General features: G+C 46.2%; 1 protein-coding gene across 1 annotated transcript in view; it reads right to left on the bottom strand.

The window, feature by feature from the left end:
• The window catches only part of HACD1 (3-hydroxyacyl-CoA dehydratase 1), a 44,481-nt gene extending 22,868 nt beyond the window's left edge, over positions 1-21,613 (bottom strand). Inside the window, 4 exon segments of the mRNA XM_084858998.1 lie at positions 9,581-9,669; positions 9,751-9,769; positions 11,148-11,265; positions 21,476-21,613. Of these exon segments, the coding sequence (XP_084715124.1) occupies positions 9,581-9,669; positions 9,751-9,769; positions 11,148-11,265; positions 21,476-21,603 (354 nt within the window). The 5' untranslated portion in view covers positions 21,604-21,613.
• Between the last annotated feature and the right edge of the window lie 2,004 nt (positions 21,614-23,617).

Below are 23,617 nucleotides of genomic sequence, written 5' to 3' on the forward strand. Positions count from 1 at the left end.
GGGAATGTGCAAGTAGGCCTCTGCCAGATCCACTGAGGTTAAGAAGTCCCCTCTTTGGAGGCTCTCCTTTATGGACTTGAGTGTCTCCATTCGGAACTTCTGCTTCTTTAAGCAGTGATTGAGCCTCTTCAGGTCCAAGATAGGTCTGGTTCCCCCGTTCCTCTTCGGGACTGTGAAGAAGAGGGAGAAGATGCTCCATCCGCTCTCTTTCCGAGGCACCTTCTCGATGGCTTGGATCTGATGGAGATGTTGTATAGCTGCGAGAGTCCTCAAATGCCCAGCTGGGTCCTTCTGATGGGGGGAGCTGAAGAAGCGCTCCTGGGTGGCCTCTGGAGCTCTATAGAATAGCCATCCATCACTGTTTCCAGGACCCAGCTATCTGAGCAGAGCTGCCTCCAGGCACTTGAGAAGTCCTGCAGCCGTCCCCCCACTGAGGGGGACAGTAAGTCATGCTGAACTGGTGGTCTTGGCCTGCCGGGGGGGGCGCTCTGACGTTGCCCAGCTTGGCCCTGGTGTCATGTTGTCATTTGGCTTTTCTCTCCCTAGGGATGTATGTGGAGAGGAAGGATGGCCTGAAGGGGTGAAATAGCTTGGGCTTCACTTGAAAGCGTTTTGTCTCTTTCTTTGCTAGGTTCGGCAAGGATTTCTTCTTGTCCTTTGTCTCTACCAGCAGTTTGTCCAAGGCTTCCCTGAACAGCAGCTTACCTGACAAGGGGACACCTGCCAGGTTGGATTTGGTTTTGGTGTCCACCCCCCAGCTGCATAGCCAGATGTTTCTTCTTGCCACAATGTTGGCTGCTGTGGCCTTTGCCCCCAGCTGGAAGGAGTCTAGCGACGCGTCGGCTAGGAACGCTGCTGCCATTGCCATGTCCTTTATGGTTTCACAGGTGTCCTTCCCTAGGTCTCTGCCCTGGAGCAGACCAGTTGCCATCATGAAGATGCCCCTGACGATGATGGTCGACGTGGTCGCTGCCCACATGGAAGTAGCCGAGGCGTCAAAGCCTCTGTGGAGGGTTGCCTCAGTCCTTTGTGTTGGTCTGAGGGAAGCTCATCCTGCTCTGAGGTCAGGAGTGCCTTGGAGCTGAGAGCTGCGACTGGTTCGTCTACTCTCGGGGTGACCAGATCCTGCATGGCATCCTCTTGTAGGCGATAGAACTTCTCACAGTGGTGGTGGAGTGCCTTAGATCTAGCTGGCTTAGACCACTCCTTGCGTAGAATCTCTTCCAGACCTAGTGGGAGTGGCACATTGGGAGGGGGGCGATGGAAAGGTCACTGCTGCCCCTGCCCTCTTTGCCCTACCTTGGATGGGTTTTGTGTCTTCTTCCTGGTCTGTAAGCTCCAGGATGTTAAGGCATTTGGAAATTAATCTGGGAAATGCCTCTACTGGGAAAAGGCGGCCCTGTTGGGGGTTTTCCTGGGGCTTGTCTCCCTCCGAGGCATCTCCCCCCTCAGACTCTGTTGAGCTTGATCTGGGGGAAGGGGATCTGGAACTTTGAGAGTTGGAGGGGTAGGTCAGGGATGAGGAAGGGGATCTGGCCCTCCGGCTCCCCTCTCCACGTTTCCTCACCTTCCTTCTCTGGATAGGTAGGGATGAGGATTTGGTGCATTTCTTTCCAGAGGGGCCCCTACTTGAGTTGGAGCGGGACCGGCCCGAGGCCTCCCTCCCCTTTGCCTGCTTTCCCTAGAGTGGGTGCGGGAAGTGGGGGTGCGACTGCATCTCCATTTGGAGCATGAACTGCTGCGCTGAATGCCCATGGAGCTGTGGCTAGATGATCGTGAGCGGGTATGTCGCTTGTGATGGGCCCTTTCCCTGGATGAGCTCCTGTGGAAGCTCTCATGGTGTCTCGTCCTCTCTTGGGGGGAGGCCTTGTGTCTGATTTGGCAAGCAGCCTCCTCCAGTAAATCCAGCATAGAACTTTCCATTTCCTGGACTGGGGGCAGGGGCTGGCCCTCGGGGCTGGGCCTATAGCTGGGGAAGGTGGGGAACTGGAGTCCCCCATTTCCTGCCCTTCCTGAGGCTCCAAGTGGAGGCATGGGCCTGAGGGGTTTGCCCTGGATTTCCTGCCCTTTCAGTCCCTTGGTCTGACTCACCCTCTCCGGACCGCTTGTCCTCCTTGGAGGGAGGGGGGGCAAAGGAAGCCACCGCCAACCCTCGCAGGCCCCAGTGCCTGCTAAGGCTTTTCTCTGCCACTCCACGCTGGATGTTGGCGGGGAGGGGGCCGATAGTGGTGCCTGCCTTGACCCGCAGCTGAAGATTCTCCCCGCTTTGCGGGGCCAGAGCATTGGGGCTTCCCTGGCACCTGTGCAGTGGTGGGAATGAAGCCAGGGGGTGTCCTGAATCCTTCTCCCCACAGCGAGCCAGCCCTCTGTGTGCCAGAGGAGCAGTCACCTCCCCTACATCGCGACCGCAAGTCGCTCTTCCTCTTTCGTCTTCTTTCTTCTTTGTTCTTTTGGGGAGGGGGGTTGCTCTCGTGTGCGAGAGCTAGGAGAAGCTGCCTCCTTCCACGAGGCAGGAAGTACAACTGGCAAACATGGGGGAGGCCCCACCTCCTCCGGATGTTAATTTGGAGACTGCCTTCTCAGTCCCGGAGGAGGAACCTACCCATACTGGCTGGCCTTCTGCATTCAGTAGAACTACACTGGCTGCCTATTTGCTACTGGGCCAGGTTTAAGAGGTTTTTTTATTGGCATTTGAAGCCCTAAACAACTTGGAACTAGGATATCTGAGAGAGCGCCTTCTCCCTTATCAGCCTTCCTGGTCACTGAGGTCACCAAATGAGTCTTTCATGGTGGTTCCATTCTCTCGTGCCATCCACTTGGAGTAGAGCCTATAGTGTATTGGCTCCTTCCCTAGAGAATCCCCTGCCCGTTAATATCAGGCAGGCACCAGCATTGTTTCATTTCCAGTGCCTGCTGAAGACATTGTTATTTAAACAAGTCTAATGAGCTATAGTTTTATTGGCAGAATTGGTTTTTAAAGGTTTTAATTCTGTATTGTTCATTATTACTTCCCTTTTATTATTCACCACTCCAATATTTTATTGATGTAGAGCGGTATATCAATTGGGTAACTAAATAAGCCCAAAACATCTGTAGGGCACCAGGTTGTGGAAGGGGTTTTAACTCTTTAACGATTAGTGTTGGCTTAATGTTCAGAAGTATTGTATAGATGTAAGTAATGAGACTCCATGGAACCCAATGCAGGAGCTCAAAATTGAACTGTAGTTTGAAGAGAGCCCATTTTCCCAAGGAAAAGGGTGAAGATTCTAAAGGAGTTGGAGGAGTAAGGGGGTATTCTGAGGTGGCTGAGGAGAGGGAATAAAAAGGAAAGAGTCTGTTCAATTGATTAGGGATTAATACTGGAGAAGACAGACTGGCAACAAAATATTGCAATGTATCCTCATATCCTAGCAGGGCATTCCATTTCCCTGCCTGCATTTTCCCTTTTTATTCTCCAATTGATAGTCAACATTCTGTAGTTACTGAGCAAGCTCAGTCCTCATTGGGCTGTTTCTTCTCCCCCACCCATTAAAAGATTTTTGGAAGTCTGCAAAACATGGAGATTCCCCCAACCATACTGATACCTCTCTTTTGGCCCCAATCCTGTTGACACGCACCACCTTAGTTAATTATTAGAAGTAGTGATATGCCTTAACCACATTTTTTCATTATCATGTCTATGTTTTAATGATTTATATGTGTTTATGAACACCTGTCTCAGAGCTTTTCTATACGAGGCTGTTAATCGCTTATCTTCTTTCAGTTTCGTCACAGAATTGAGATCCGAGAAGTATTGTATTAGATGTAAGTAATGACATCTAGTAATGACGAGGAGCATTTCCTTTCCCAGTTTTCCACTACATAACCTCTAGGTGGCACTGAAGTATAGAGCAAATATGCAAGAGGAAATTGCGCTCTCGCTTTCACAATTAAATACTACATTTCCCCTGTTCTATAAAAACAAACTCGCTGAAAGTGCTAGTTAGACACAGAAGTGAAATTGGAGGATCGCGACATCACCTAAAGAACCCATAAACAACTATTGAGTAGGAAATGACAAGTGCACGATAAATGCCTCATGCAGAAAAGCCAATAGCCCCTTCTATGCCTTTACAGTATAATTAATACTTGCTAGGCAATTGAAGCTGAGGAAGAAAAAGAACCCAGGCAGTTAACACCTACTAGAGAGAGACAGCTCCTGGAAAATATTACCTTTACACAAATTTATAATTATTACTAAATTTCCCCTCCATGTAAAGTGGCTACTGATTAAAGATTTTATATTTTCCATGATTTTCATGTGATGTCTTAAGTGCCTTCTTGTACATTACCCATAAGACTTTTAAGCAACATAAGTTAACACCAGTGCCATGCATGGAGTACAATGACAGCAAGATATACAACCAGTGAAACAAAACAAGAGAAGGGAATAAAGCTTTCTGTTGTCATCTTGACTCCTGCTGTGTACTACGAAACAGGCAAACTAGTTACTTATAATGATTATTTCACTAATGCCATCATCACTGTTTCAGAGTCGTTTCAGACATTACTCAGAACCAGGGTGATAGGAAGCATGGGTGACTCAAACATTCTCTTTCCACACTTATTGCATAATATATGAACCAGAGTTTGCATATCACATCAGCTGAGGTATCTCAAAGTTCTCTCTTTACAGGAAGCATAATTTACTCGATACTTCCTCTCCTCCTCCTTTTGTGTAACACTGGAAGCCATTCTAGGGGCTGTTCTAGACAAGACTTTTAACCCACCATTTTACTGCTGCTTCTGCTTCCAGATTCTTGGTGGGATTAAGGCGGGGTATCTACACATCTTCCACTACATAACCTCTAGGTGGTGCTGTGGCATAGCAGAACTGCACAACTACACTAGCATTTCATTCTGCCATACCCCCAAACGCTGGATTTTCCCCAGTCAAAAAAAGCCTGAGAAAATACTTGGGAAGCACGCAAGAGGATGATGACAACATGATCTAAAGCAGCCGCAAACTACCAGGAATGAAGAATGGCAAGTGCACAATAAAAACCTTGTCTAGAAAAGTGCCAAGGTGAGGAATTTGTTCAACCTGAGAACCAGATTTGGAGCATGAATTTATCTCTGCCAGCATGAGCACTACGTTGCCCACCCCCACCCACTTTAAATGAAAACTAGGATTCTCAATAAGAAGAAAGAAATATTCCAAAAAATCCACCTCCACCATAACCCGGTGTTCATAAACATTACCATGAAGAGGTCAGTCATATAGTCATCCTTTACTTAGGGCCTAGCCTAGTTTTAGAAGTATGTACTCAGAGCCAGTGTCGAGAGTGGGCATGGTTGGGCGCCTATTGAGGGCCCACACCCCAGCAGGGACCCACTGACAGGAGACCCCTGGACTTGCTCCTCTCCTCCACCATTACAACCTGCTTGATCTCCTGCTTCTTGTACTGGCCCAGACAACGGACGTGGCCAAGAGGAGGAGCAGTAGATGCCACTGCCTGCTTGCACACTGGCCCTCCGCCTGTCAAGCAAACAACTGGTACCAACGCTGAGAAAGAGGAAGAAGCGCAATAGCAGCTGGAGACAATGGCACTGAGAAGGTAGACTCGCTGAGAGGGGGGGACGCTGAAGGTGCCTTTCCCCTCCCCTCCACCTGCCAGCATGCACAGAATTCCTCTTTCAGCATACAGTGGGAAGCACCGGAAAAACGGTGAAAACCAAATCCTATGTATGGCAGCATGAGTATGTGAGGATAGTTGATATTATAGGTATTATTGGATACTGTTAACTGACCTATTGATTGGTATTGTGCTTATTTAAGTTTTTCATATGTTTTAAATGAACTGTAAGTGAATTAATGGGCCGCGGTGGCTTAGTGGTTAAGACGCTGAACTGCAGACTGGAAGGTCGGCAGGACAGCAGTTCGAGACCCGAGTGCCGCGTGACGGAGTGAGCTCCCGTCTTCAGTCCCAGCTTCTGCCAACCTAGCAGTTCGAAAGCAAGAAATTGCAAGTAGATAAATAGGTACCGCCTCGGCGGGAAAGGTAACAGCGTTCCGTGCACCTCGGTGTTCAGTCATGCCGGCCACATGACCACGGAAGCGTCTTCGGACAGCGCTGGCTCTTCGGCTTAGAAACGGGGATGAGCACCGCACCCTAGAGTCGGACACGACTGGTTGGGGACACCTTTACCTTTACCTTAAGTGAATTAATATTGCATTGCAATATATTATAATTATGGTTATTGTATTTCTTGGTTTTTGTGAACGCTTTGAGCACAACGTTTTGTGGAAAATGTGGCACACAAGTAAACTATGACTATGATGTACTCATTCTTTCATACGGCTCCTAGCAACTTCCGGTGGTTAATAATAAAAACATACAGTATTATGCAGATGCACCATTTTACCATACAGCAAAGGTAGACAATATAGCATCTAGAATCTCCAGTGGATTAATGAGAAGCTCAGCTTTTATTAGAATGAGAACCTTGTGGTTGGCAAGATAATCCTAAAAAGAAAAATGAAAGCCAAACTACACAAGATGGAGGAGACCCACAAGCAGTGTCCCCACTCAACTGAAATGTCAGTGCAGGGGGTTGAGGATGTTACTGGAGCAGCACTGAGGAAGGGTGTAGAGAAGACTGTGCTAAACTCAGTGGTGGTTCTGGATGTCTGAGGGCCCTTGGGCAAGACACCCTCAATGGGCCCCTCCCTCAGTGAGTCTACCTTCTCACTGTCACTGTTACCAGCTGCTATTGCTCCTCATCCACTTTCTCATCGTTGCTACCACTTGTTTGCTTGACAGGCAGAGAGCAAGTAGGCAGTGGTATCTAGTGCTCCTCCTTCTCATCATTACCATTGTCTGGGACAGAGTGATAGGCAGGTAAACAGCAGGTTGCAATGGTGAAGAGAAGGAGCAGGAGATTTTTTTGTCATTAGGCCCTGGGTGCTATCCTTGACACCAGCCTTGGCTAACTCTTTCCCTATAGACTGATTTTCAAATTAAAAATGCCCCTCTCCGCTGCTTTTCCACCTGTGAAGGAAAAGATAAGGTCCCTGTGAGAAACAGCAGCTTCTGTTCTCTGCCTTAAAAGGCATCTGTGTGTTCTGATTAGTGCTAGAGGCAAAACAGAATAATTGCTGGCTTTTATGTTTTCAAAGGAATAGCAGTAGCTTTTGGCACAGCCTGAAATCTGTTTTGCACCTCACATGGTCTAACTCAATTAAATTGGGTAACGCCTCTCCTCTTCCATTTTAATTATCATCTGCAAGTTGGGTGGAAGGGGGTTTCATCATACCCAGCAATATTATTTTTCCCTCTTAGCCTGTTTTGTTTTGTTTTTGCTTTAAAATCAAGTACTCTCAGAGGTTGGATAGACTCAAAGGCCTGCACATTTTCTGTTTTTCATTGGTGCAAATAAAGATATTACACTACTGCTACTTTCACTGTTTGCCATCATATATCTTGTTTTTTACTCCTAGTTTGTCTGGTCCTCATTACTGGAGGCCTATGATCACATGAATCCAGTTTCTCCTTCTCCCCTACTACAGTTTGTTTTGCCATTTGGATGGGGAACCTAAACGTAACATTGGTAGTGGTAGCAGCAGCATTTTAGAAAAATGGCAACTGATGTACCAATGCTGAAAAAGAGTTTGAATGTAAGCCATGATCAGTTATTTAGCTGGGGTTGAGAGAGTAAACTGTTATTCTAAGCAGATAGCATGGCATTCAGATGTGCTAAAAAGAGAGGACAAAGATGACTGTGGGATACAGAAAAGAAGGCCAAGAGTTTGAATCTTCAAGCATTTTTTTTTAAAGCATAACAAGTATTGAGGCAGTTCCTGAATATTATCTCACATAAGCAGATAGGCAAGTGCCACCTGCTGGTGTGACAGTTTAATGGCTCTGTCCTTTTTAAAGAATTGCACACTGGTAGTATACACATACAGACACACACCAAACATATGTGAGCAGGGGTTTAAAGCTCATAAACAACAAGAACTGCAAAATAATACTAATCTCAGATGACAACAACTGTTCCACTATGTAATGAGATATTGTAAAGCATTTTGTACACTGGAAGTGCTATAGGAAAGATTGGCCACCATCCAGCCAAAGCTAAGCACTCTACAGGCAATCCTGAGCATGTTTAACTCAGACTTACTTCTTACTTTGCTAAATGAGAATTAGTCCCTAGTTAAGTGAGTTCAGAACTGCTGCTCTAATTTCCGGTGGAAGAAAATTAAGCACATCCTTACTTTTTCCATTAAAATCAATGGGGCTCAGAATTATTGGGATGGATCCAGAGGTAGCTCTATACTTAGACCTACTGAAATAAATGAGATTCCAAATGATCAAATATCTTTAACATGACCAATAGCAGTTTTCTTAGATTACCTAACAGGAGGCGGATTGTTTCTTGATTCTACAGGTAAGATTAACCCATAAAAATAATTTGAATTCTTATTATTGTCTATGGGGTCCCTAGATGAAATATCACCAGCAGGTAGGGATGTACGGATTGTGTAAAATCTGTATTTCAGAGATTGTCAGGTGCCTTTCCTTCTGTCGTCCACCCATCGATGGAACTGGATTTGTTTTGTTTCTAAATTTGCACAAATGTGCATTTGTGCAATTTCACACATGCAAAAATATGCAAATTCCCCACAAATGCACATTTTTATGCTTTAGCCTATGGGAGAAATGTGCATTTTTTGCCAAGTTTTTTTATTTTGCGTGTTTTTCTACAATGAAATTTGCACAAAATTCGGAAAAGTTAGAAAAATGGTCTGCAAGTCGCTGGAATCTGCCTGACAGGGAAAAGCTGGTCCGCGCAGGATCTGTGGGTCAGATTCATGAAAATCCAAACTCATTTGGCTCCGTCACAGATTTCTCCGATACCCCTACCAGCAGGCTTTGATGTCATATTACAGTTTTACATTTAAATTGCCCAAAAGATCCAAATGTCTTATCCACTTCCACTTTGTAATATACATCCCAATAGCCTTTTGCTACTTTCCCCAAGAGTCAAAATATGATGGGAGACTTTATTATAACTGTTAGAATGGCAGAAACTTTACTACACTTACTTAAAAAGAATAGAATTAATACAAACTAAGAAAACACCTGTGTGAAAGATAATTCACATGCATTCAACTCAAGGGTTATTTTCCACTTAGTCCATTCAACAGGTGCTAATTTTAAGTTCTCTCCAAAACAGCAACAGCCAACAGACTGGTGAATAGGCCGACGAAGAGATGTGTCAGCCTTTGATCTTGTTTCATAGAGAGAGCAAACCAGGCAGCAAGCCAACATAGCTCAGATATCCATCTCCAATAGCCTTTCAGTCCTCATCTCCCATGTGTAAGGAAGATGCAAATGAGGAACTTTTAAGTTCTGCCTGTACAGCTGTGTGCAGTTAGTCATCCTCAGACCCATGAGAGTTTCTTCAGACCTGCTGAAGATGGGTCTATGCTGACTTTTAAAAGATCGTGACTTGCCACCAAAGCTTGCTTTACTACTGCTGTGAGATAGGCCTTCCCATGTAAATAAAAGGAAGAAGTGTTTTTTCTAAGACTTACCTGCTTTATGCTATGTGTAATAAACCACACCATGAAGATCCGGGAACTCACTTGGACCCCAGTCACGAGCATGGAAGTGTGCACTACTCCTTAAAAAGAGAAACATGTCATTTTTGTCCCATAGGTCAGGATTGTGCTTAGTTAACTGTGAAAGTGAAACAAAGACTCACCAACTGCACAGTGGATTATCTGTAAATTGAGAGAGAGAGAGAGAGGGAGAGAAAGAATTAAAAACTGAATACTTAAAACTGGTTTATGGCAGGGAAAAGAAAGGCATTGCTCTTATTCAATTCTCAGCCTAATCAGCTCTTCAGTTTCTTTCCTCAGATGTCTTTCATAGCTAACAAAAACACAAACCTTCAAATACCTGGCCTTATGTTCAGTGGCAAGTAAGCAAACACACAAAAATGAAAACAATTTGTTTCATTTTTATGTGAGACTTCTTGTCAAGGATATAATTTAAAGTGGAAAATTCAAGCTACACAAGGGGCAAGCAATAATGGAGGAATGCGTTTCAGGAAATGTGTCCACCTGGCAACAAAGAGGGTACCACCATCTAGTGCAGGGATAGGGAACCCTGATTCACACTATCTGGCAGCTGCCCATAAAAGTGCCATAACAGTGTATAGGACTACTGCCAACTTTGCAGCACTAAAGCACATATGCTGAGGTGCTGTTTTGTATAAATCTACCACTTCCACATGGGACATGAAGACGCTGCAACTACAATTTGCTGGACCATGACCGCTCAGATAATTACAATCACACATATCATGGTGGCTGCATTTACAGCCTCCATATGGAGGCACCATTTCATACAAATAGCCCTTCCGTGTAGGCCCAGAACCAGCACGCAGCAAATGCCAAGGCTCCCATTTTTAAAAAGAGCCTTGGTCTGGAAGTTGCCATTTTAATTTCCCACAATGCCCCAGAGAGATGCTACATCTGAGATGCATTATGGGGAATTTAAATGGTGGCATCTGAACCCAGCCACCTGGTGCTGTCACTGCTGACAGGTAAACAGGATCCAGCACAGGGTACTTTGCCAAGGACACCCTCAAACATAGAGCTGGTTCTGATTCCATGGAAGTACCTTCCGTCCTCAAACTCAGCAGTGGGCTCATGCACTCCAGAGCAGCGGTGGGCAGAAAGTATCGTTCAATCGGTCATGCTGGCAGGGGCTTCTGGTTGTTGAAATCCAAAACACCTGGAGATCTACCTTCTGTGCACACCTGCTCCAGAGGCAATTAGTTTAGACCTGAGGTGGGTAGTCCTCCAGGTATTTGTTGGACTGCAACTCCCAGCAGTCCTGGCCAACAAAGCCAATGGTGAGGAATGATGGGAGCTGCAGTCCAAAGTTGCAATCCAACAACATCTGGAGGAACACAAGTTGTCCATTCCTAATTTAGGCTACCAAACTGTGTGAGCCATTCCCTTTGATTGAAACATCCTTGGAAGAAAACCTGAGAATTTATTTTATCTTCAAATGGACTAAACGTCATGTGTCTTAATCCTTAGTTTAAATTATTTGCCCCCCACCCCAAAAGATACACTAATCAAACCTTACCTCAAGCAAAGCAAAAGTCTGGAAAAATTTAAGTGTCTTTTGAATGCTTTTGTATAAGCCTTTGTGTGTTCCTTTGTCCATGTAAAACCGTACCATGGCGATAGCCAATACCAGCCACCTAAACAGAGGAAAAACAGTATCCTTAATGAAGAACACACAGTTAATTCATTTAGGGAGCAATCCTATATGGATAGATGGCTGCCTCTGAACTCGGAGGCGACCACCTATCCAATGAAGAGCGGGAGGAGCGTGGATCATGTCCTCTGCACTCCAGCCGCCTGCATTCGCAGCTAGACAGCCGATTTCAGCTGTCTAGCCACGGGACGTCAGAGTGCGGGGTGGGGAGGCCGGATGACACATAAGAAGTGTCATACCTGTACTTACAAACTCCCTGCCCTGCCCCTGGGAACCCATCCACCCCTTTTGCCCCGCTTCATGCTGCTCTTCCAAAGGCAGAGTGTGGGGACAATCCACGCTGCCTATGAGGCAGAGGAGGGGTGGGGAGGCAGTTCTCCAGGAACCAGCCTCTGAGTGCAGGCTCCTAAGTCGGTTCCTGGGAACTGACCACTCCTATAGCTGTCTAGCCACTGTCTAGTGGCCATAGGATTGCACCCTTATTCAGCTTACTGTTTTCAAACACATTTCATGTGAACTGTATACCCAGTCTAACATTATCTCAAAAACTGATATTTACCAACCTTAGCAGAATTTCTACAGTTACAAGGTTTTTTACACATATACTTGGGCTCATGGCATGGAGAGTTTGTGGTAGAACTGGTCTCCCTATTTATTTATTTAAACCATTTTTATCCCACCCCTCGGCCAAAAAGCCACACAGAGCAACTGACCACCATACAATCAATAAAAACAAGACAATCCCTCCCTGCAGGCATACAATCTTAAAAAAAAAGACACAGAAGAAAACCATGATAGGGAGGGAAGAGGAAGAAACCAAGCAGTCTTATCGCAGAGCTGGTGAAATTGCCCTGCTTCCCTTCTCATTTCCCTCTGCTACAGCATGCTGAAATGGTGGCGGCTGGTCCCAATGTGCTCAAAGGGACATGTGGGGGTGGGTGGGAATTAAGCAAAGCCATTTCCTAAGTTAATCATAGCAACTTGTCAAATGAATCCACTCTCTAATCTCACCTGCTGTTCATGCTCCACTTGAATTTGAGCCCTTCCCAGGCAGATCAGCCAAGCTGCATCAGATTAGGGCTCCATTTCAAGTTAAGGACCAGAGCCTTAGCAGATCCAATCTTCCCATGCAGGGCAGGAGCTGCCATGCAGGAGGGTGAAACAGCCTCCTTCAGGCAGCATCACAGGGGGGGTGGGCAGAATTGAGAATAGACAAAGGCAAGAATTGGTGCCACAAGACTTTTTAAGGTATTTGCCGTAGACTGTGGGGAACGAGCAGTTGGGTTCCATTTCAGGCAGCAAAATGTCTTAGGCTGGCATAATGTCTGCTCATTGGGAAAGCAAATCTCCCCCAGGTATCTCATCTTCCTGTAACCAATGCTGGAAGTGGATCCCTAAACAATTATTTCATGCAAAATGTGAGCTGAAGTAGCTTTTTCCTTGGATGCATCCCAGAGAAATGGCTAGAGCAGACACACCATTTAATGATAATGCGAATTATATGTGCAATAGTACTTTCTGACTGGCAAGCTTTTGGTGATATTTAGCATGGTTATACATATCTGTTTTGGAACTATCCCTCCCTTTTCCTCACCATTCCCTGAAATAGGCAGCCACTGAGGTTCACAGCAACCTCTGCTTAGAAAAAAAGGAGGGTAATGGGAGACAAAATTATGCATGGTGTGGAGAATGTGGATAGTGAGACATTGTTCTCACTCTCACGTAATACTAGAATCCAAGGTCATTCCATGAAGTGGATAGGTGGGATATTCAGGACAGATAAAAGGAAGTACTTCTTTACACAGCACATAATTAAACTATGGAATACACTACCATAAGATGAAGTGATAGTTACCAGTTTGGATGGCTTGAAAAGGGCGCTAGACAAATTCCTGGAGAAAGCTATCAATGGCTAATAGTCCTGATGGCTATACGCTACCTCCAGTATCAGAAGCAGTAAGCCTATGTACACCAGTTGCTGGGGAACATGGTTGGGAGGTGCTGTTGTACTCGTGTCCTGCTTGTGCGTTTCCCTTCCACAGCTGGATGGCCACTGTGTGAACAGAATGCTGGACTAGGTGGACCCTTCATCTGATCCAGCATGGCTCTTCTTATGCTCTTAAACTGAAGCAATGGATCAAAGATATTGTGTGCTATCAGAACATGCAGCCCTCTGTGTGGCCTTCAGCCCGTCTTTTCAGTCCTACCGTTGTCCCTTATTTTATACGGTTGCAGCACTCGAGATATTTTGCTTACACGAAGGCTTATCTGATAAGGAAATCCATATGATCAGTCTTCTAATATGGGTGAATAGATGTTATTCACGTTTATTAGGGAAGACGTTGTAATAAACCTGACTTGGCCTACTGGACATTTCTAGCTTCCGTTTTAAAAGAGCAAAACTCTACCCTAGTATTCAGAAGAACAGTCAGCCTAAGGCTCCTTTGTATTTCTTGTCAACAAGAACCTAGATCTGCCCTCCTCCTACCAGTGTCAGATCATACCTGCATGTAGATGCTTTGGATGGAACTGACCACACTGCTTTTCCTTTCCCAGAAGGATAAACTGACATACTAATCAACCTTATTGCTAGGTGAAGGCTTTCATTAGAATTGGAATGGAAACTTCATATTAAATCAGCTCCTCTGACTGGTTTTCCACAAGCCCTGCTTCCAGCTCGTAGCTTAATTTAGCCATGGGGGCTGTCGCATTGTGCCAGGTGCCCACAGCTGCCATGTTCACATAGTGCCCACAGACACCCAGCTTACTAAGGCTTTTTGAGTGGTGAGAATCCAAGCAGCATGGCTTCTTGGGAGTGGGCAGCAACCCAATAACAGCCTGTGGCTTATTTTAGGGTTGCTGCCCACTCCAACAAGCCATGCCGCTAAGGTTTGCATGACGCGGCAACCTGCACTGGCAAGGGTGATTAAGCAAATTCTACCAGCACATGACTGGCATGCATGGTGGCGGCCTTAGGAAATAAGTCATGGTGGCTTATTTCCCCCGCCATGATGGTGCAAGCCTGGCCACTAACCCAGTTCAGACAACCACTGCGTGATTAAAAAGCTATGGGGGCTTGTTAACCCCACCACCCATGCCAGTTGCACGCCTTGTTGGAGGGGGCAGCAACTCTTAAACAAGCCATGTTGCCCAGGTTCAGATGACATGGCAAGCTGCACCAATAAGGGTAATTAGGGGAATCCAGCTGGCACGCATGGCAGGGAAAATCACCTACTACAGCTTCTCTTGCTGTGATCATGCAAGCCAGCCCATTGACTGGTTCATACCAACATGGTGACTTGAACACCCTTTGTAGAATCCTGAGGGTTTAAGAATCAATGGCCATGCTGGCTTGGGATGACAGGAGTTATAGTCCAACAGATCTGGAGGGCACCAGGTTGGGGAAGGCTGCTTTTTACCATGGATGCTTCCAGATGAGGTTTTTATTGTGCTATCATCCTACCTCTTTCATGGAATTTTATAGGGGCTCCAGATTAGAGATGTGAAGGCCCGGAAAAAAACCCAGGAAATTTGGGGGAGGGAGGGAACAGTTTTTGCCATTTTTTTTCCAACGACCATTTTGTTTGTTTGTTTGTTTCTGAAAAATTGGAAAATTAAACAGCTTTGGATTATAAAATATTTTCTTTTAGAATTTAAGACAAGAGATTTATATATTGTTACCAATGCTTTACTCCTCCGCAAATGATTTCTAAAAATGATGTAGTAAGACTTTTATAGAAAGACTAGAGATGTAAAATGTCTGGAAATAATGAAGCCATGGAGAAAAATGTTTTTTAATCCTCTCTGAAAGATTCTCAGCATAGTTATTTCTTTCATTTCTTATTAAAATTATTAATCCAGTATATCTTTTACTGATAAACATTTTGGGATGCTCCAAGTCATGATCACTTTCCCAACATGTGACGAGAGTCACCATACCATAATATGGAAGAAAATGTACATTCTTGACAGTGAATTTTGTTCTACAGAGTCCTGTGTTTCTGGACTTGTCTTCCTCTGCCTCCACTTCTTCCTGCTTCTTCTGGCTTCTAGGATGATTCAGAAGTTTCAGGGACTACTTGCTGAAGTTCCCTCTGGTCAGACATAAACTAGGAACCTAAAATATGTTATGTATAACTTGGTTTGCTCATAAAAATAATGTTTGGTATAGAAAATTTTTAAAGTATATTTTATTCCGACAATAATTACAAATTTACTGAGTTCACTTTTTAAAGTTTTCAAATATAATGATATTTTATCAGCATACTAAGTTATACATAATATATAACTCTAGGAACATAAAGGCTGCTTTATGTTCCTAAAGTGACCTTCCTCAACCTGGTGCCCTCCAGATGTTTAGCACTACAATGGCCACCATTCCTGACCAGTGGCCACCCAGCCTGAGGCTGATAGGAGCTGAAGTCCATTGGGGAAGGCTGTCTGAAAGCAACAACATGACTTTAGATCTGTAAAGAGTGCTAAAAAAAGAAGAAAGTATTGCTTATTTTTCCATTTTACCCAAAATTTCCATTTCCTTCAGAAAAAACAAAACAAAAAAGGTTTTTCCATGGCTTCACAATTTCCAGAAATTTTACATCTTTACCCCAGACTATATTGTCTTCAATCTCTACACCGCCCATGTTTTCGCCCCACTTTTTCTATCTTTTTTCTTCCCAGAAAAATATCCATTAAGGAAGAAAAGACAGAAGAGCTGCACAACGCCTTTTGATTGTTAGCACTAGGAGCCCTCTATTTGGAAGCAGCCCATCAAAGAATGGAACCACATGTAGAACTATATTCTTTCTTTTAATGTTTTGATTTCCAAGTGATCCAATTTCCTAAAACATAAAATCCATTTTTTGTTTACATTTTACTTATTAAACTAACCTGTCTCTGAATTGAAATACTCTGTTTCTAGAAGCACTTAAATGTTGGTAACATTTATGCTATGAATGGATATGTGTTAATGGACATCTTGGTCTTTTATGAGAAGCCCAGAGAGAAGTGAAAGGAAAAGCACTGAGTATTATTTATTAATGTCCATTATAGGAGGTAGCAGTAATAACTACCCTTTTTGTGAAGCTTTAAATATTAACCAGGAAATCGGCTGATAGTGCCAATAGCATTTGCTGGCACAACAGGTTTCTCTGTATGCTACCACAACATAATATACACTAGCTCTAGGGCTGCTGAATAGGATACTGCCCAATATTTCTTTTCCACTGAATGATATTGTGTGTTAATTAGTTAATGCTAATCACCTAACAAAATCATGGCCATGCAAATCCACTATTAAAAGCTTTCATTTCCAAATGAAGAAGATTCCGTAGGTGGGTCACCTTGAAAAAACATTTAGAAACTCTCTCAAACCCACCCAATAGTTGAACTAGACTGTTCAGAAGTCTAGACACCAACTTATCACTTCTGGCTATTTTTTAGCTCTTATATTGGATGAAGAGATGTGGATGTTTCCGGCCAGGGCTTGTCAAAATTCCCATAGCCAAACAATCAACACAAACAGCCACTATCTAATTCAATAAGAAGTGTGCAATAGCACTCCAAGATGTATTATGCCATGGCAGTGCTGTTTAAATCAGGTCCGTAATGTACATTCATGCGGTCCCTCATCAAGACAAGATGCAAATGCTAAAAAAGCCTTTTCCACAGCAAACATTGATGAATGCAAAAAAATGAATGTTGATGAATGCAATGTAGATCATGCACAGGATAAAAAATCAAAATGGCAATTCTGTACTACCACTGACCACCACTGGATTCTATAGCCCCTGGCCCTGTGCTTCCTCCCTAGACAGATACTTTACAAACATACATAGGCTGAATCTACACATAACAGTTATATCGTTATCATACCGTTTTCAAAACTATTGGTGCCCATTGCTGTCATGTGTACCAATAGTTATGACAACAGTATGATAACGGTCTAACCGCTATGTGTAGATTCAGCCATTACCTTATCATTCTTGCTGAGGAGCCACTTCCAGCTGTACTGTTGCTTGTCAGTTGACACAGCAAAGACAAACCATCCATACAGGCATTGAAGCCACGGTGAAGGAGATGTCCCAGAAGGGAAGGTACCACCCTCTCTCTTAGACCCTTTCCTCATTCCTCCTCGTTGTACAATACAGCACTAATTTGCAAGCACCTTTTGGATGAGCAGCCAGGGCCACTTCACATATGCAATATTTGAAATATGTACAGAAACCATCTGTGCAGAAAAAAACCTGCATGTCTTGAACCCATGTGTTGATAGCCTTGGGCAACTACTGTACATACATTTATTTTACCATGTACATGATTGAGGGAAAAGGCCCAAACTATATGTTATGTATGAGCCTCGTGTGGCGCAGAGTGGTAGGCAGCAGTAATGCAACCGAAACTCTCCCCATGACCTGAGTTCAATCCCAGCGGAAGCTGGTTTTCAGGTAGCCTGCTCAGGTAGACTCAGCCCTCCATCCTTCCGAGATCGGTAAAATGAGTACCCAGCTCGCTGGGGGAAAGGTAGTTAGGACTGGGGAAGGCAATGGCAACCCACCCCACTATACAGTCTGCCAGGAAAACACTGAGGAAAAACGGCATCCCTCTAGGGGTCAGTAATGACTCGGGTGCTTGCACAAGAGGAACCTTTCCTTTATATATTATGTAAAATAAATGTTTTCTAAAATGCAAATTGCCTCTTCAGGAGGGGTGGGGGTTCTAATTATTATTGGGATTGGCAGCAGGTGCAGAGAGTGGGAACCTAACCTTTTCCTTCCCTCCTACAGTCTCCAGCAGAATCTCTCATCTAGAGTTGGTAGTTGCACTGGGATGAAATCCCCCATTGGCATCAGTGGGGGATTTCCCCCAAAGCAAAGCTTCACAATATTTAACACTATTTACCAGCTTCACAATAGAGATTTTCCTCAAGACCACAGCAGGGGAGGAAAAGGATAAATCGCCCCTTCAGACCAACTGTGATCCCAATAATTATCATTCCCTCAGCACAGAGATACTATTTGCCTTTTTGAAAAACCTATGCCTTAAAAGCAAAGATACATTTCGGGAGCAATCCTATGGCCGCTAGTCAGCAGCTAGATGGCCATAGGATATCTCATTTTCCAGGAATCAACCTCAGAGCCCAAGTTCCGAGATCAGTTCCTGGAGAACCGACCTTCCCCCCTTCCACGCTGCCTCTCAGGCAGTGCGGAGAAGCCCCGTGCTCCGCACTCGCAAGAGGAGTGCGGAGAGGCTGAAATAGGGCATGCTGGGGAGAAGAGGGCAGAAATGCTGGTATAATACATCCCATGTGTCGTACAACAGCCTCCTCCCCTACTCTGCCCTCTCATGGCTAGACAGCCGAAAGCAGCTGTCTAGCTGAAAATGCAGGGCAGGAGGAGGGCGGAGGGAATGATTCCCGCCGTGCTTCTTCTGCCCTGCTTTGGATAGGCGGCTGCCTCCGAGTTCGGAGGTGGCCGCCTATCTGCATAAGATTGTGCCCTTAATGTCACATCTAGTTTGGCCCTTAAGAAGCTATCAACAGCTATAAGGTCCTTGCCATTTCATTCTTTATTTGTTGTTTGCTTGATTTTTTGGCAGACCTGGCATTGCAGAGTGGCATTATAGGGAATTCACTGGGGCTTTGGGGGGGTTCATTGCCAAGGTCAACTTGCACTGTCCCTAAAGGCCATTCTGTCCTTTAGTCATTGGCCATGGGGAACAGAACCTCCCTGCTGCACTGCCACCACCTTTCTTTGTTGTGCGCACATATCGCAGTGGTCTCGTGTCTTCCTGGAATTTCCTGGGATGGGCAAGAGTGTGGAGACAGCAGTGCACACGAGCAAGGGACGAACTTCATAACTGCATCTGACCAATGGCACTTGAAGAGGGATCAGCTCAGAGGTTGGAGGGTGACATGCCTGCCCGCCTGCACCTCGCTAGTTACAGCTTGTTGCTTGCTTGTTGTTCATTGCCAAGACATTCCCCCTTGTAGCGGCAGGCTGCGGGCCTGCCTGAGAGTATAAAAGCAGCTGGCCCTGATACCGCCTCAAGACTCCTAGATGGTGGGGTTTCTTATCGGTAAAAGGAAGAATTTAAGAGCTCTTGCTTTGTTACTAATACCTAAATAAAAGCAAAAATGTTCTTTACCAAGGTGTATTTCTTTTTTTGCTACTTTGCACCTCACCCTGAATCCCTGGAAAATTGGCCAATTAATGGCTCTGCTCATTTATAGTACAATCACTCAAAAGTAAGTTCCATTGTGTTCACTGGGGTTACTCTCTGGTAAGTGTGCACAACATAGAAATCCACCTGTAGACATAATAATTAGCAAAAGAATTCACTTATAAAATGGGAAATCTCCGCCAGGCATCTATGGTTAAGACTGGAGAAGGGAAGGAGTAGACACACTTTTCAAAGTGCATCAATATTATAAGATTTGATTTGGAGTTTTTCATCTGCTAGTAGTAACAAAATGCTATTGGGGTGTGGGCAAAGTAGACTATCCCTCTCACTTCTCCAGACCCCCATACAACACACACACACGCTTCCTACACTTAAGGCACAATCCTATGGAGATAGTCATCAGCCTCCGAACTCAGAAGTGAAGAACCAGCAATGCAGAGAGGGCGGAGCGCGGAGGGGATCTTATCCTCTGTGCTCTGACCGCCCTGCATTTGTGGCTAGATGGCCAATTTTGGCCGTCTAGCCAGGGTGGCTCAGAGTGGGGGGGGGGGAGAGGGAGGCCAGACGGTGCATAGGAACAGTCCTATGGGTGCTTCCACCATCCCCTCCCCGCTCCCAGGAACACCCCCTTTCCCCTGCTCTCCGCTGCTCTTCTGAGCATGGAGCCAGGGATGAACCGCACCACCTGCGAGGCGGTGGGGGAGGGGAAGTGGTTTTCTGGGAACCAACCTTGGAGTGCTAGCTCCAAGGTCGGTTCCCAAAAAGCAAAATATCCTATGGCCATCTAGTCACTGTCTAGTGGTCATAGGACTGCGCCCTTAGAAACGTAGCAGGTCAGGTAAAGATTCAGCTGAACTCTTCTCCCTGGCAAGCTAGTTTTCTGTGTGGGAGGAGGGCATTTAAGCAGTCAATCCAGGAAAAGGTTTGTCAATAGTGTCTTAGTGCCCTATAAACTGGCCCTGTCCATGTAGTTCCTTCCATATCTATTCAGAAGTAATTCCCACTGTGTTGAACGGGGCTCACTCCCAGGAAGTCCAATTACAGCCTTACAGTCTAATGCACTAGATGTCTACTCAGAAGTAAATACCATTGCGTTCAAAGAGGCTTACTCCCAAGTAAGAGAGTCGATAGATTACAGCCTTGGGCTGCACTTCTATACTCACTTACCTGGGAATGAGGCCCGTAGGACTCAGTAGGACTTTTTTATTTATTTCATTTCTATACCGCCCAATAGCCGAAGCTCTCTGTACAGTGCACAGGATTGTGCTATTAGTTCCTGGGCGACCGGGGGGGGGGGGGGAGGGAGTTTTGCAGCTTCTACCCTCATCAGTAAGCCCTTCTGAGGTGAAAGGCGTTACCAAAGCCCCCTGCCCGTTAATAATGTGTCGCCCAGAGGCACATGCAGTCTAAAGTCAGCCCTGGTTTGGGGTCTAATTCTCCTCCAGCCGCCGGTCAGCTCGGGTTACCCCGGCCAGCCTCCCGTCTGGAGGGCAGGTGCTCCCACGGCCGAGCTGCCCGGCTCCTGAAGGAAGCCTCGTACAGTAGGTGGGAGGCGACCCCGGCGGCCCGCGCGTCAGAGGGAGGGAGCGAGCGCGCGCGCGAGCGCCCTGGGCGGCAGCCGCGGCGAGTTATGCCGCGGGAAGCAGTCTGCCCCCATTGCGCCCAGCTGCCCCCCTCCCCCGCGTGCACCCCCGCCCAGCATTCCGGACTCGGGCTATACTTAACCTCTCCGGCGGGCTCGAGGGATGACGCGCTCGCCCGGCCGCGAGGCTGCACCGTATTAGGCAATGCAGGCGAGCCGAGGCTGAGCCCCCCCGCGGCCCGACCAGTCGCCGCGCTCCTTCTCCTGCACCAACCCCTCCCAGCCGCAAGGCCGGGTGCATCCATTGTTTCGTGGAGAAGCGCGGGCGGGAGACGTGCCCCTCCCTGCCCCCGGGCCGGCGAGCGGGGGCAAGCACGCGGGGGCAGCAGCCCCGTCCGCAGGCTCCGCCGGCGCGTCCTCGCGCTCCGCTCACCCCGCGGTCATGGTGATGTTGTAGAGGATGAGCCAGGCGGTGGTGACGGCGCCGCGAGGCCTCTTGCCGTTCTCCTTCTCGTCCGGCGAGCCGTTGCCCGCTCCACTGTCCTCCTCGCTGGACGCCATGGTTTCCCTCCCCGGTGGCTAGGCGGAGACAGGCGGAGACACGCGGCGGCGGCGGGAGGAGCTCAGGCACCGCTGACAGCTGGGGCAGACTCTGGCGGTCGCCCGATCGGTCTTCGCAGAGCTCGAGGGCAGCTGCTCAAATGCTGTGCCCACCTCCCCCCCCACACACACACCCTTCGGATACCAGTGACCCGACAGCCCGTGTGTGCGAATGAGCGAGAGCGAACGTAAGAGGAGCCGTGCCAGATCAGACCAAAGGTCCACCTAGTCCAGCATTCTGTTCACACAGTGGCCAACCAGCTGTCGCCGGGAAACCCACAAGCAGGACACGAGTGCAACAGCACCCTCCCACCCATGTTCCCCAGCAACTGGTGTACATAGGCTCACTGCTTCTGATACTGGAGGTTGTTGTTGTTCAGTCGTTAAGTCGTGGCCGACTCTTCGTGACCCCACGGACCATAGCACGCCAGGCCTTCCTGTCTGTATAGCCATCAGGACTAGTAGCCATTGATAGGTTTCTCCTCCGGGAATTTGTCTAACCCCCCTTTTAAAGCCATCCAAACTGGTAACTATCACTACATCTTATGGAGGTGAATTCCATAGTTTGACTATGCGCTGTGGGAAGAAGTACTTCCTTTTATCTGTCCTGAATCTCCCACCAATCAGCTTCATGGGATGACCCTGGGTTCTAGTATTGTGAGAGAGGGAGAAAAATGCCTCCCTATCCACATTCTCCACACCATGCACAATTTTGTACACCTCTGACATGGCTCCCCTTATTCACCATCTTTCCAAACTAAACAATCCCAGCTGTTGTAACCTTCCCTCAGAGGGGAGTTGCTCCAGCCCCTTGATCATTATAGTTGCCCTTTTCTGCACTTTTTCCAGTTCTACAATATCTTTTGTTTAGGTGTGGTGACCAGAACTGTACACAGTATTCCAGGTATGGACACTCCATAGATTTGTATAAGGGTAGTTTGGCAGTTTTTTTCTCAGTTCTTTTCCTAATTGCGCCTAACATGGAGTTTGCCTTTTTTTACAACAGCCACATGCTGGGGTTACAGTATCATCAAGCTGTCCACCACAACCCCAAGATCTCTTTCTTGGTTGGTCACTCGAAGTTGGGATGTTTTGCCCCAACATGCATCACTTTACACTTGCTTACATTGAACCACATTTGCCATTTGGGTGCCCATTCTCCAAGTTTGGGGAGATCCTTTTGGAGCTCTTCACATTCCTTTTTTCTCATCCTAAATAATTTGGTGTCATTGACAAACTTGACCACTTCACTGCTCGCTCCTAGTTCCAGATCATTTATGAACAAGTTGAAAAGCATTGGTCCCAATACAGATCACTGTGGGACTCCACTATTACCTACGGAGTTGTTGGGCTCTCCCACACTGTAGGCATTCAAGACGAGGCTGGACAGCCATCTGTCAGGGATGCCCTGACTTGGATTCCTGCATTGAGCAGGGGGTTGGGCTCGATGGCCTTGTAGGCCCCTTCCAACCCTACTATTCTATGATTCTGTGATTTACATCCCTCCATTGGGAGAATGCACTATTTATTCCTGCTCTCTTTCTGTTCTTTAACCAGTTACTGATCCATAAGAGGCCTTGTCCTCTTACTCCTTGACTGCTAGGTTTGCTCTTTGTCAAACACCTTTTGGAAATCCAAGTAATCAATGTTTGCTGAATCACTGCTGTCTACATGTTTATTGACTTACCTTTGCAGAAGCCATGTTGATTCTTTTTCAGCAGGGCCTGTGTTTCTATATGCTTACTAATTTTATCTTTATTTATTTACAATATTTATATACCACTCCTCATCAGAAGATTTCGGAGCGGTGAACAACATGATAAAGAATAAAACAATGGTTAAAAGAGTTAAAACATTAAAAAAAAAAAAAGACAAATCCCGACAAATTGGAGTTCAACAAACCACGGCTGGTCATGCAAGGAAGGCCTCTTGAAAGAACGTCTTCAGAAGGCGCTGGAAGGAACACAATGTTGGT

Source organism: Heloderma suspectum, chromosome 5 (assembly GCF_057233095.1).
Source record: "Heloderma suspectum isolate Gila_16-S chromosome 5, 16-S_ref, whole genome shotgun sequence".
NCBI classification, from domain to species: Eukaryota; Metazoa; Chordata; class Lepidosauria; order Squamata; family Helodermatidae; genus Heloderma; species Heloderma suspectum.